Raw genomic sequence first — 13,835 nt, 5'->3', positions numbered from 1 at the left:
TTCCACAATTAATTTTAATAGTTTAATAGCTGCCATGACTGTAAGGGCAGAAACAGTCATGACACAGCCATGCGCACTTACTATCTCATTTTAGAACTTAATGCTGAGGAGGTCTCTAGCCTAGGGCTGAGCGATTACCTTCAAAAATTATCACAATAGTTGTTTTTTTCATATCAGTAATTATCACCAAAAAAAACTACACCAAAACAGAGCACTTCTCACTGGATCTCACATCGTGTTTAGTGGTCGTCTAATTGAGATGGTCAGCAAGTAAACTTTAATTTTATCGAGGAATATTATATTGCAATAATTACTGTTATTGTTTAATGCCCAGCCCTACTCTAGTCCATAAGCCCCAGAGGGACTGGATTAGGAAGGACACAGCCACACTAGAGCCCCTTTCACACTGCACGTCGGACCCGCAATATTCCCGGAACATTGCCGGGTCGCCTTCTGTGTGAAAGCAACCACGTCCCGGGATTGATTACCGAATTCGACCCGGGTCAATAATACAACCCTGCAGTGCCAGAAGAGCTCGTCGGTGTTTTAAACGCAGAGAGTGTTCGTATACAAAAGAAACTAAAATTAAACAAGCAGAAATGTGCGCAAACTGGACACAAGTCGAGACCACAGAGCTCCTTACTATCCGCGCTGAAGCTGAGATCGCTCGCCATTATACGTCACATCCGGATGTCACGTGTCAACTTGACCCGGGACCGTTAAGCGTTGTGTGTGAAAGCGCACATATTACGGTATTTCGCTGGCAGTGTGAATGGACCAAATCTAGCGGCCGGGGAAAAAATGCCGAGTCGCATTATCTGTGTATTTGCCGGAATCGCAGTGTGAAAGGGTCTTATGATGCAGCCTTCCAATTGAGAAGCGCCCAATGAGTAGCTAGTATGCACAAAATCATGTTGTAAGAGAAGACAGACAAAAGCAAGACACAGCGTGGGAGTTTTTTTGGATTGCGTAAAAAAGATAGGGCTGCTTTAGACACTCCTGTTGGAGTAATGACAGACAAAAGCAAGACACAGTGTGGGAGCTTAAAATTATTGTTTATCCAGTTACTTCTATAGATATCGCAATAATATTGTTATGTCATTGTGTTAATGCGGTTTCATACAGCTGTGCTCCATCAGGGAACACATGCTTGTCATACCTGATCTTGGGGCTACTGTGCTTGAAAAACTGCAGGAACTTAGGGATCATCACGTTGAGCGGACGGTCCAGCATGTCACTGTCCAGGATCTCGGCAGAGTCCTCACAGATCTTTTGCAGAGCTCCAAAAGCCCCCTAAAGGAGAAACACAGCAGAAATGGAACAGAGACAAATCATATATTTCCCCATTATACAGAACAACCTCAAAATTTTAATCTAAAATGCTTCCATTACAATCAATCAAACTGCCCAAACCAGTAATGAATGTCAAGCCCGTTTCACAGAGCCCATCAGTTGACAGACACTCCATTTCTATTTTTGGCATGACGTGCAGCCAGTGCTGCTAAAAAAAATAAAATATAATACTTTTGCCATCGCCTCAAGCTCACTGCTGGCTCATGGACTGTCTACACTGAAGGTGACATGCAGACATTAATGCAATGAGGACAGCCAAATTCATATGTAGGTTCATTTAAGGGAAAGTTTATAGTAGAACCTGGGAAATATTAAAATAATAATAATTAATCAACTGGACAGTAAAGCACAAAAACACAAATGTCCTCTGACACAAATGCACTAGGATACAACTCAACATATATTGACCCATACAGACAGGAAATATCTAGATTGGGTAAACCCAGCCTGATCTGCCGGCGATTTGATTTCGCCCAGCAACTCAGTCTGGAAACCTGTACATTCATTTCTACTGCTTCTGTTACACTTTTGGGGGAACCAATCACAGACTGGCTTATCCACCTGGCACGTTATTGGTGGGTTAAACACGATGACAGATAGAGAAACGGTGGGTCGTTGCCCGCTGATCACGCCTCTTGTGGTCTGATTGGTTGAAGGGCTATCCAATTGTGTACGGAGTTATTCGAATAATGCCAGTTGATCACGTCTCTAGTGCAGTAAAAAAATACAGAGCAGACTCCCCAGACCAATGTTCAATCTTAAAATGAGCTTGGTCTGGTGATGGCCAGACAAAGAAACAACTTCTTAGGGTAATATCTGACACGTCACAGGAGTAATATAGGTCTTGGATAGAGATCTGTTTAGTAAACACAACGGACCTGGCTAAGAGCCTGGACAAATTTGTAGGCTTGTTGTAAAACATACTTTTTTGTAGTCTGCATATGTGAGTGAGTGAGAGAAAATAATAAACATTAATAACAATATAAAAAATACTTATATAAAAAAAATGATAGTACTTGTATAACTATTATTGTCATTTATATTAACTGTTGCAGATTGTAAAACTATTGTAAAAAACTTGCGCCCAAGTGGCAGTGCTTTGCCGGTGCTTCCCCATAATATAGTCCCAAGTCAATATCTGCCTAGGAAAAATCGACAAGTCTTAATCTGCATCGCTATTTGTATTCATTGTGAATACGCAGGCCACACGAAGTAATTAGATAGGGCGGTTTTTTTTAATCACTTTTACTCGGGACATGCTAGCTGGCAACATAGGATTCCATTCATTATGCTAAGCTAGGGGCAACCCTGCCAAAAGCAGGCTTGAATAGTGGGCAAAAATGCATTTGCCCACATATCTAAATGTAGGAAAGAAGTTGAATAAGCCCCATTTCTTAATCAACGGGGGAGTGTTCCTTTAAGAAAACAGTTATTTTGTCAGAATTACTATTCGGTCTGTAATTGTGCTTACTAATCGACCATGCACATTTGACATTTTTCCCAAATCATCGTTTAATACGGCCTGTTACATACATTTAAACCGCCCGTTGTGGCAGTCTAATGATACAATTTATTATCAACATTGCTTGATTGTGGTGATGGATGTGGTGTATGCTATTCCAAAATGCCACGATCGCTGCTCACTGTATATGATGAGCTATCATACTGTTACTGTCAAAAAGTTATATTAGCAACTATAATACATCTCCATGAACTTAATCAGAAAATGCTTGATGCTGACTTTTCTAAAACAAAGAAATGTCATTCAGTGAAAACATTACTGAATTGTTTACAGTTTTCAACTAGTTTCTAACACATTTTCAAATCAATCCAGAAATTTAAACAAACACTTTAGTAAAAATATAATCTAGCTAACTTTGGTAAAATATTAACTCATTTAAACCAGCTCAATTCATCGTTGAACAATTTCCAAAGCCGCACAGAAAAGGGTCTGACAGAGAACAATGGCAAAGCCAAACCTTGCAGCAGAAGGACCCACCCAGCACATCAAGCTTCCTCCTGATCTCACAGACATTCCACCTGTAAGGAATCTAATCAGGTCACGAGCGCAAACGGAGCCGTGGCAACGAGCCGTCTGGTTCGGCTGTCGCTATGGCAACTGTCTCCACTGTCAGCTTGCACTTTTTCGGAGATGACACATTTTGAGTTGAGAGGAACACCGAGAGGAAGCCTCCAGGCTTGCAAGGTCAAAACACCAGACTATTACAAATCTCTCTGTATTATTCACAGTTACTCTCCAAATTAATATGGAAACAGTACATTTTAAATATTTGTTGTAATGGCATGTTTTTATGAATGAAGGTCAGTGTCTCTTATATTTCTACCAATGTCTCTATGAAATAGATTTTTTTAGACATTTAACATTACAGTATAATTGAAAGCTATCCATTTTAACATTTATAAGGCTTTACAAAAATAACTTAATTTAACTTCACATAAACCCATTATAATAAATGTCATTTCCTTGTGGCCTTCATATGTAATTGATATACAGAAATTGAATTGGAGTTTTCAAAACAATTTACGGTCTTAACTGCATAAATTATAAATTAAATATAGATTCATCCTTATTAAAGCAACAATTTAAGATTTATTAGTGGCTGCTGTAATTTTAAGGCCTGCCGCTGTTCTCACGCTCTGCCACACTCCAAGTTCATTGAAGACGTTATTCAAGTCATTTTTAAGACTGCTCTTTTGGAGAATACTTGACAAAACAGGCATTTTGGCATAATGTGTTATTGTTTGTTCGAGCGTGAAAACATGTTATGTCTGACATGTTTTCTGTTAAATTAGCATTTTTAATCAGGCTAAAGTGAAAAGCTTTCACTTTAATGGTAATGAAACAAGACATGTTAAACAGCTGCAAAATCCCTAAAGATACAACTGGAAACACTGCAAATTCCGAAAGCAGAATTTAAAATGAAGATTGAACAATGAAGAAATGGATCCACACAGGGGAGCTGTGACGCAAAGTGACTGCCATGTACATTTCTGTCAGTTTTACAGCAGAACAAGGAACACTGTTGTGCTTACTTGCTACTCGCAAAATCATGTCATTGCCACTCTAACAATGGACAAAACAATAAATTGAAGCTTGAAAAATTAAAAGCCAGCTCATACTTACACTGTCATTCATCTTAAAATCATGTGATTCGATTTGCGTTTTTTGATTGGTTTCTGTGGATTTAACAGTTAACCGTTTAACAGTTTCTGCTAACAAAACTGTATTTCTGAATGGGCTGAAACTGGGATTTAGCGGATTTGAATCAAAAGTATTTGCTGAACGTATACTGTTGGTGTGTTCAAGTCCTCCTGGGATGTTCGTATTTACGAGGTGAGAAATCATGTATAGGACATCATGTGTGTTTAAGTCTCTTTGGTCGGAGCAAGATGTGGGAGTACCTTCTTTTAATGAATTTCACAAAAATACAGCAAGGTTTGTTAACCCTGCTTATAGCAAATAAAGAACAAAGAATGTGCATCAGGTGAGTTTTAATCTTTTGCGTTTTTAATGAATCTATGAAGCCAAGTAAACAGTATTGTTATATATTAGGCTACTTGTTATATTACAATGCTAGCTTACTTTGTTGTAAATGACAAAGCCTGACAGTGTCATTGCTAAATACCCATTATATTCAATTACAGATGTTGCATCCATTGATTCCGCAATGTTTTTCACTGACACCCCCCCAACTCGTACAGATTGGGGCTTAAGGAAAATCCCAAACTTTCCACATGAAATTTACGACTTAGTGGTGGTGTTCATGTGTGTTCAACTCGTAAATACGATCTTTACAACATGACTTGAACACACCACATACGGACAGCATTTGATCATTATCATTATCATTTTTGACGGTGGTGGCGTTTAGCGGCTTTCACATCTGAGCATTGTCTTTGATATCATTTAATATTGACATTAATTGAGAAAACCACTATGAGAAAAAAAAAAAATTCACAACAAACAATCAGCCTCTGGTTGGACCAGCAGTACAATGAACACATTAGTAATTACCATCACAGTCACATGCATTTCCATTCCAGTACATTCATATATAGGCCAGTGAGGGCTGTGGCCTCACTGAGCCAATACACTATGATTCAAAGGTCAGGAACATCTTAACCATGCCAACTAGACAACATATGACATCTCTGGACGTTAAACCCATTACAGAGAGCAAAACCACATTGCCCAAGCTAAATAAAGTCATCCCTGACATTCTGGAAATGCCTCTCTCAACTGCTTCAGACTTCATGTAGCCCCTCACATGCCACAACCAAACTAGAAGATCACAGCAGTGGATGGGTGCATACTCCTTTTTACACACACACACACACACACACACACACACACACACACACACACACACACACACACAGCTTCTCTATGTGCTTTGAAAGGGAGGGGTGAGCAGTAGGCATTTCGCAACCTCACCACTAGATGCTGCTAAATTTACACAGTGCACCTTTACAAGGCAGACTTTCATTACTACTGCCTGCTACTATATTGAGCCTTAATATTTCTTCCATTCATTTATCTATGAGCAGTCCCTCCTGTCCTCACCCTGATACTGTCTCTGGCCTGATGCTCAGCATACTCCAAGCAGTTGAGCAAGAGGAACACATGCATAGCTTTGGAGGACTGGCTTATAATTCTCTTACCCAGCAGTTCATTTGAAGTTAGCATAGGCATGCGACAGAGTTTCCTCACAAGTAACTTTGATGTAACTGCATCTTTCAGGCACATGCACACCACTAATTATAGACACATATTCTACATAGTCAGATCGCATGCTGTATCAGGATTTGCCAATCATTACAGGCAGAGGGTGTGAAATTCCACACACACCCCAAGCAATGTAATATGCATGTAATTCACACAGCAAAAAATAAGAAAATGTATTTGTAATACAGCAATTAGACTAGGTAAGGTCAGTATAGATGTTTTTCTCTTATGCTCTCAAAAGTGATATTCTCATCAATTTAAGTGAAATTTGAACTGAATACATTCATTTCAGAATATCCTGTTCATCCCTCTTTATCAGAAGTCTTTTGTACAGTTTAAAGTAAATGTCTATTCCTCTTTTTATATCATATCACTTCAAAATCATAACATTTAATTTACAGGTTTACATTAGACATATTAAATCAGATTTTCAATGTGGATGGTGCACGTAGGAGTAGGACAGAAGAGTCTGAAAGTGTGCACCGAACGCATCTATGATCAGTTGTGATCCCATCTGATCTCCAAAGTAGAAAATAACTGACCTCTATCTGTGCTAACAAGCCTGCTCAGCAAGAGTCTTGCATTCACACAGGGCAGAGCATTGTACTACGAGTTTAGAGTTTCTTTGTTCATGTGTGTGGGTGTGTGCGATATGCAATTTATTCAATTACTGCACGCAAGTACATAAAAGGACCATTTCAGGATGTCATGTGTGTGTGTTCACCAGGGCTCATGGTCCTGTATGTCTGTATTTCGAACATAGAAGCTGGTCACACAAAGTTTACAAAGCATTTCCCTATATTAAAGGCTGAACCTCCAATATGCAAACTTTATCTATAAAACATCAAAGCAGATATAGGTTTGTGTGCGTATGGGTATATACACTTGACATAATGCCAAAACTTCAGCCATGAGTTCAGCAGATGCTCAGGGCTCGAGGAGTTTTATGTGTATACATCAGCAAAACAAATTGGTTCAAAGGGATGCTAATGTTATTAAGCCACTCCAGTCTTTAGTGTCACGTGATCCTTTAGAAATCACTCATGTCCTGATTTACGGCTCAAGAAACATTTCTTATTTTTATCAATATTGAAAACTGACCTGCTTAATATTTTTGTAGAAAGTATGTATTTATTTTATTTTTTTTAAGATTTTTTAGTGAACAGAACATTCAAAACCAACTTTTGTAACATTAATGCATGTCTTTCAAGTCTCAATAAATCATCATAAAACCCAAACCTTTTAAAATGTAGTGTACTAACCATTTATAAAAGCATTTGAGGCTGTGATGTATAGTAGATAGATACTGATGGTGACATCAGCTGTGCCTATTTTCCAATTTGTTAAATTGGCTACATAGTTTATAAAAAGAGCGGGTCTAAATTTGATCCCTGATTTTTAATTACCTTACTAAAAAAAAAAAAAAAAAACTTCTTGATTATACTACACAATAATCCAAATTAAAATATTACAAAAGTATGTTTTTGTATGAAACAATATTCACCAAAACATTACAATCAAACACTAAGCCCAATAACAAACCACCTAATCAATGACAGATGTAAAAACCCCACAGAGGACAGTCTGATGTTCTCATTCCTTTCACATCATGAAGCCAAGCAGAGAAACCTCCCTGTGGAGATATGCTGCAGTACATGAGCTTAGATCATGAAGCAATGAGCTACACTACAGTTTTAAACAAGAAGTCAGCAACATCCATCATCATACAGCTCCACTTAGTGGAACAAAGACAGAAAGAAACGCGGGGTAATGCGAGACTGAGGAGTAGAAGCATGAAAGAGGAGAGAAAGGACTGTAGACAGCTTCAGAAAGAGTGCCTTACTTCGCAAGTGTTATAGTCCTCCGAGTCCAGAAGTAAACAGAGTTTAGGTAGAAGCTCCGGCCAATTCTGTAACTCCCCTTTGGAGGCTATAGTTGTGATCAGAATACCTGAAGAGCACAAAAATATGCACAACAATGCACCATTTAGACAAGCCTATAATATGGCTGTTCCGAAAATTTGATTAGGATAGATATTAGATAGATTAGATAGACAGAATAGATAGGATGGATAGAATAGATGGATATATAGAGAACGGTCAGTAATTAATGACAGAATTTTGGGGTGAACTAACCCTTTAAGATTTTGTACGCTTATTGCATAATTGTGCTTGCTTGGAGCATTTTTTTTAATTAATATTTGTGATAATGCGATGAAACATGCTAAATTGTGCAAATTAGTTTTTGGCCAGGAAATTATGAATACATTCAAAAGCCAACAACATATTTTTTTTGAGAGAGAGAACCAACTAAATACTGATTATGTTGCTGTTCCTTTTTGCCAAATAATTACGCCAGATAAATGCCTTTACCAAGTTTAGTGTTTTTTAATTTTCTTCAGATTTAAAATGTTTTTAAAAAGATAAATAATTCCCCTCACATTTTAATGGTTTAATTAATCTTGTAGGATCATTAAAAACAAATATCTCCTACAGACATCACTTTTGGTCAGTTCTGTATATTAATCAATGTGCAGGAAAATTCATAAAAGACACTTTTCAAATCAAATGAACAAAAAGAAGAGAAATTCTACATTTAATGGTGTGTTTTACAAGATGCTGGGTAACCATAGAAACACAGCACTGCACATACCTCATCACAGTCTAATCACAATCTCAAAAAGCAGCTAAATCAGACACATTGTGTATACTCGTACATAGATTTAATAAATAAGCAAGAGTAAAAACACAAACACAGACACCGAAAGCATAATATTTTTTACATCATGATGGCAAAAGCTGTGGCTCAGAGCCAGATAAATAAATGCTCTGTCGGTCCATACTCACCCACTGTGGCTCTAATGAGCGGTGAAGAGTCTCCGATGTTCTGCAGACACTCATTTTTGATGAAGTCAGACACGCCGTTTGGGAAGTTCTGGTAATGGGCCTTAACATTGTTCTTCAAAATAAGACCACTGAGAGAGCGAGTAGGCTCATCTATGAGAAAGAAGGGATGAAAAGCATTACTTTCAGACTGGGTGGAAAATACAGCCCTTGGCAAAAGGCCACGATCAGAATAAATTAAAAATAAAAAAAGACACAAACAACCGCAGGGATAAACTGTAATAACCGTTCACATAAGAATACATCTATTATTACAAATTCAGAACAGCATAACACTTTAAAAAAACATGTTGCTTAAAAATAAAATTAAAACTCTGCGTGAATGCTCAATAAATACGTTCCTTCTGTTTTTAAATATTATATAATATAATACAATATAATTAATATAAATGCATTGTTTAAAAATAAAATATAATTGTTTAAAATAAACAAAACTACAGCATACACTGAAAAATCATTACTGTTGAGCTCTGAACTAGTTGGCCATATTATATTATGTTATATTACAGTACATCAACTATTTTGACACTTATAAAAGTATTTTGTTTAAAAATTAAAATAAAAAAATCTTATTGTTCAGCTCTGTGAAATGGTTTGCGAGATGTTTAATAAAGAGCCTTCTGTATTTAAATGGACCTTGGGCAAAACAACAAAAAAGAGGGAGAAACCTTGGCAGATGAACTTGTATCGTTTCTAAACATGTTCTGTGACCTGGGGCTTGACAGAGGACACAGATTCAAAAGGTCAGTACAGCTAAGCTCCCAGTGCACTTGACAGATTACCACTGACCTGAAGTCACACCAGGTATAAAGACACTGGCTTCAGAAGACACTACAGACACTAAACACCACCTAGAACTGAGCTTTATTCTGCTCGACTCAACTCCTTCCAGAAACGGCAATAGAAGACAGTCTCTTAAATATACAACACACTACACAAACTGTCATGACAAAACTCATAAACTGCAACAACCGCAATGCAGACCGACAAAGGGTAATTTCCTGCACCTCCTAGCAGTGCCTCCCATCACACAATGCCAACGTAAAAATAAAAAGGTTATAGGCTTTCAAATAAATAAGACCCACATCTAGCTTGACTCTCAGCTCAGGTATCCACATCTCACTCAGCAAGCCGAAGCCACATCATATTATAAATCTAACAAGTCACATCGCAAATCAAAATTATAAATCAAGCACGCATACTACAAGAAGTAAATGTCAACATGCACATCTTACCTTCCGTCTTTAGCTTTGTGAGCACAAATATTAGGTAGTTGTTGAAGTCCGGGTATTGATTGAGCTGCTCAAGTTTCTGTGGTGCACATTAAGAAAAGACATCCAGACCACAGAGACAGAGGATAATGCAAACAGCAGGGGAAATGTGCATCAGTGCACGTACTTCACAGACTAACCACATGCTGTTTGCAGTAGGTGAATGAATGAACCCATGAGCAAATGGTATAAGACGCAAATGTACACAAACATCAATAGTGTGTAGCCTAAATGTATACCACAATGAACAATACAATAGAAATTAGTACGACTGCTGTCGACTGAGATAACTGTATAAGAGCAGTGACGGGCAACTTCGGTCCAGGACTGCCGCTCTCCTGCAAAGTTTAGCCCCAACCCTAAAAAAAAAAAACTCACCTCCCTGTACAATATAATAATTATCGGTTACATTTATAGCACTTTTCTGGGTACATTTACCTGGATTATAGGTGGAAAGGAGACAGCGTGATGAAGCCAATCAGTATATGGGGATGTTTAGGAGGCCATGAAGGACAGGGGCCAATGGGCAAATTTGGCCAGGATGCGGGGGTAACACCCCTACTCTTTTTCCGAAGGACATCCTGGGATTTTTAGACCACTGAGAGTCAGGACCTCAGTTTAATGTCTCATCCGAAAGACTGTTAAGCCTTAGTAATCTTGAAGATATTGATTAGCTTGTTCAGATGTGTTTGATTAGGGATGGAGCTAAACTCTGCAGGACAGCAGCACTCCAGGACTGATGTGGCCCATTGCTGATGTAGAAAGTGTATAGAACAGGGATGTCCAATTCTACTCCTTTTGGGCCGCTATCCTGCAAAGTTTGAGCTAAAATCTGCAGAACAGTGGCCCTCTGAAACAGAGTTTGGACACTCTTGGTATAGAAGAATGAACTAAATCATGTCATGTCAAAGGGTACAACGAGTAATTGATAATGTAACAATTTACCTGCAAACAAAATATGTACATAATGGAGTTGTACAAACAACTATTTAATAAGGTCTCTTTACAAAGTTTTATTTTGATGCATATTTTTTATATTTGTCACATGTTCATAAACAAGTGAGGAAAGGGGTTACTATTTAGAGTATAGATTTTAGGGATGTCAATAATTACTTCCATTAGCCACTATATCTTACCCGAAGCACCTGACCCCACAACTACCATTTAAAGAAAAAGCTTAAAGGGACAGTTCACCCAAAACATATATAAAAATTCAGTCATCATTTACTCATCCTCATGTTTTTCCATACCTGTATAACTTTCTGTCTGTCTAATTTGGAACATAAATCAAAATATTTCGAGCAATGTCTCAATGCGTTTTTTTTTCTCTCCACCATTTTGTCTATTCTGTTTCTAGCTAATTTCCAAATAATTTAACTAGTTTTTACGTATTGTCAATTTAAAAAATGTATATGACACGTATTATATGCCTTGATACATTTGTTGTGACTATTTTTTACCTGAAATTTAGAAAATTGTCGTAAAAGTTTAGTATAGCCTTTTATAGCGTTCTAATGGACAAACGCCGGGCGCCCAAGTTCACGCACTGACACATCTTCCTCCCTCTCACCCAATGTGGAATAAAGGCTGAAACATCGCGAATGTCAGATGTCTTTGTCTGAGCTGCATCCGATTATGTGACAGAAAATCGTGATAACAATACTCGCGGCACTGCAGATGGAGTCCGTCTAATCTGCGCCTCATAACACAGTGAGCAGCCTATATCTAGACAATATTTCATTATGAAGTGTCCCAAACGCCTACGATGCTCAAAAATGGGTTTTGCACACAACCATAGCGTTTATTAGATCAGATGATCGTTTATAAATAATATCAAATAACGTTATGTGTTTGTTACGGGCACGCTATCTGATCTAAGTCTTAAAGGGGTAGTTCACTAAAAATGTCATTCTGTAATCATTTACGTAAGTTACCCTAATGTCTTTTTAAACCTTTGTGAGGTTCTATCTTCTGTGGGACGTAAATTAGGATATTTTTAAGAAACGCTGGTAACCAAACGATGTTGGTGATGATCATTGACTTCCATTGTACGGACAAAAAAAAATACGGCGTTTCTCAAATTATCTTCATTTATGTTCCATACAACAAAATCATAAAATTTTGGAATAACGTGGGGGAGAGCCTTATGACAGATGCTCGTTTGTGAACTACCCCTTTAACTTATACACTCCCTGACTGACAGCTACACCTGCTGTCACCATCCTAATCGACAGATAAAATATAAACAAACAGACCATAAATGACTGCGTCTTTCAAATCTCAAGCACTAACTCACGGATGAGCTAATCACAGGCCAACTCCTCCTGAACTCCGCCATCCCCTCGTTCGCCACCCTTCAGTACTGCTTTACAGTGAGGCAAAGGATACTTGTTGGACGGAACGCTGAGTCGATGTGTCCGGGGACTGTGATTCCTTGAGCAGCTGTAAGATCTGCTGAAGTCCCTGCTCGTCGGGTTTCCACTGGCACTCCATCTTGTATGTCTGGAGTCTCTCGCTCTCTGTGTGTAGGCGCACAGATCTACACCCTTTCACATCAAATAACGGCCTCCACCTTGACCTTCAGCTTCGAGACTGGCTGTTATCGAGCGAAAGATGAGGAAAACGCCTCTGCGAGAGTTTACAGTGGCTGGACCCGTGTAAAAATGAGCGTGTTTTGCGGACGTTGGTTTGTTGGTGACGCTAGGCTAGCTTACATACATGGACTCAGTCTGGTCCGGATCACCGCACATCGACAGCGATAAGCCTCTGTGCGGCACTGCCCGGGTCCTAGCGCCCGCCGTGTAGCTGGACAGGATTTGGCTGGGGTAACCTACACTGACCCCAAATTTACCCCGCTGTAAACCCGGCTGAGCATGACACTCATTTAATCTCAGGGTCAAGGGTTCGAGCCCCACATTAGGCGAATAATTTATTTCGAGAGTACATTTGCATAATTCTGTCTAGATTAATTACACATCGACAAAACAAAATACATTAAGGTGTTAGTTGCGGCTGTGCAAATATATCGAAATGATCGAAATATTGCAAATACATATGGCAATATGCACATCGCAAACAGCACGCAATATCGGAATGATCTAGTTCAGGTGTATTTGTTTACCTGGATGTTCTTGATGTAAAGTTTTAGTTTACTTTATGTTACCAAGTGAAGCAAAGAGTTTTTGGTATCTACATATTGGCATTAAAACATTTTGTTTGTTTACATTGATGTTAAAATTATATTGTCAGATTCGTGACACAAATTTTTTCTAAAATTCTGCTGGTCACATAAGTTGTAGTGATGCTTTTTCCCCCCAGAAAGAATTTGAAACACATACATGTATCATTCTTAGTTTTTAAATATATATTTTTAAAAATATAATTTAAATAGATTTTACACACTAATAGCAATATTGTATCGCATTATTTAACAAGGTATTGCTTTTCACATTTTTCTTCAATATCGCACAGCCCTAGTGCTAGTATGTGTGTGTGTGTGTGTGTGTGTGTGTGTATATATATATATATATATATATATATATATATATATATATATATATA

At 38.1% G+C, this 13,835-nt stretch overlaps 1 protein-coding gene across 3 annotated transcripts in view; it reads right to left on the bottom strand.

Moving 5' to 3' along the window:
- Window positions 1–13,546, bottom strand: part of tnpo1 (transportin 1) — a 31,642-nt gene extending 18,096 nt beyond the window's left edge. Inside the window, exons 1-5 of one of the 3 annotated variants that reach the window (XR_010904367.1) lie at window positions 12,663–13,538; window positions 10,239–10,314; window positions 8,947–9,096; window positions 7,944–8,050; window positions 1,160–1,293 (exon numbers count right to left, since the gene is read on the bottom strand). Coding sequence is in view for 2 of the 3 variants with exons in the window: in XM_067438603.1 (XP_067294704.1) it covers window positions 1,160–1,293; window positions 7,944–8,050; window positions 8,947–9,096; window positions 10,239–10,314; window positions 12,663–12,767 (572 nt within the window). In the remaining variant the exon portion in view is untranslated. Of the gene's footprint in view, window positions 1–1,159; window positions 1,294–7,943; window positions 8,051–8,946; window positions 9,097–10,238; window positions 10,315–12,662 lie in introns of all 3 variants that reach the window. The other 2 variants (XM_067438603.1, XM_067438604.1) reach the window with 2 other exon arrangements.
- Between the last annotated feature and the right edge of the window lie 289 nt (window positions 13,547–13,835).

Source organism: Pseudorasbora parva, chromosome 3 (genome assembly GCF_024679245.1).
Source record: "Pseudorasbora parva isolate DD20220531a chromosome 3, ASM2467924v1, whole genome shotgun sequence".
Taxonomy (NCBI): domain Eukaryota; kingdom Metazoa; phylum Chordata; class Actinopteri; order Cypriniformes; family Gobionidae; genus Pseudorasbora; species Pseudorasbora parva.
This window is presented reverse-complemented; position numbering and strand designations above follow the sequence as displayed.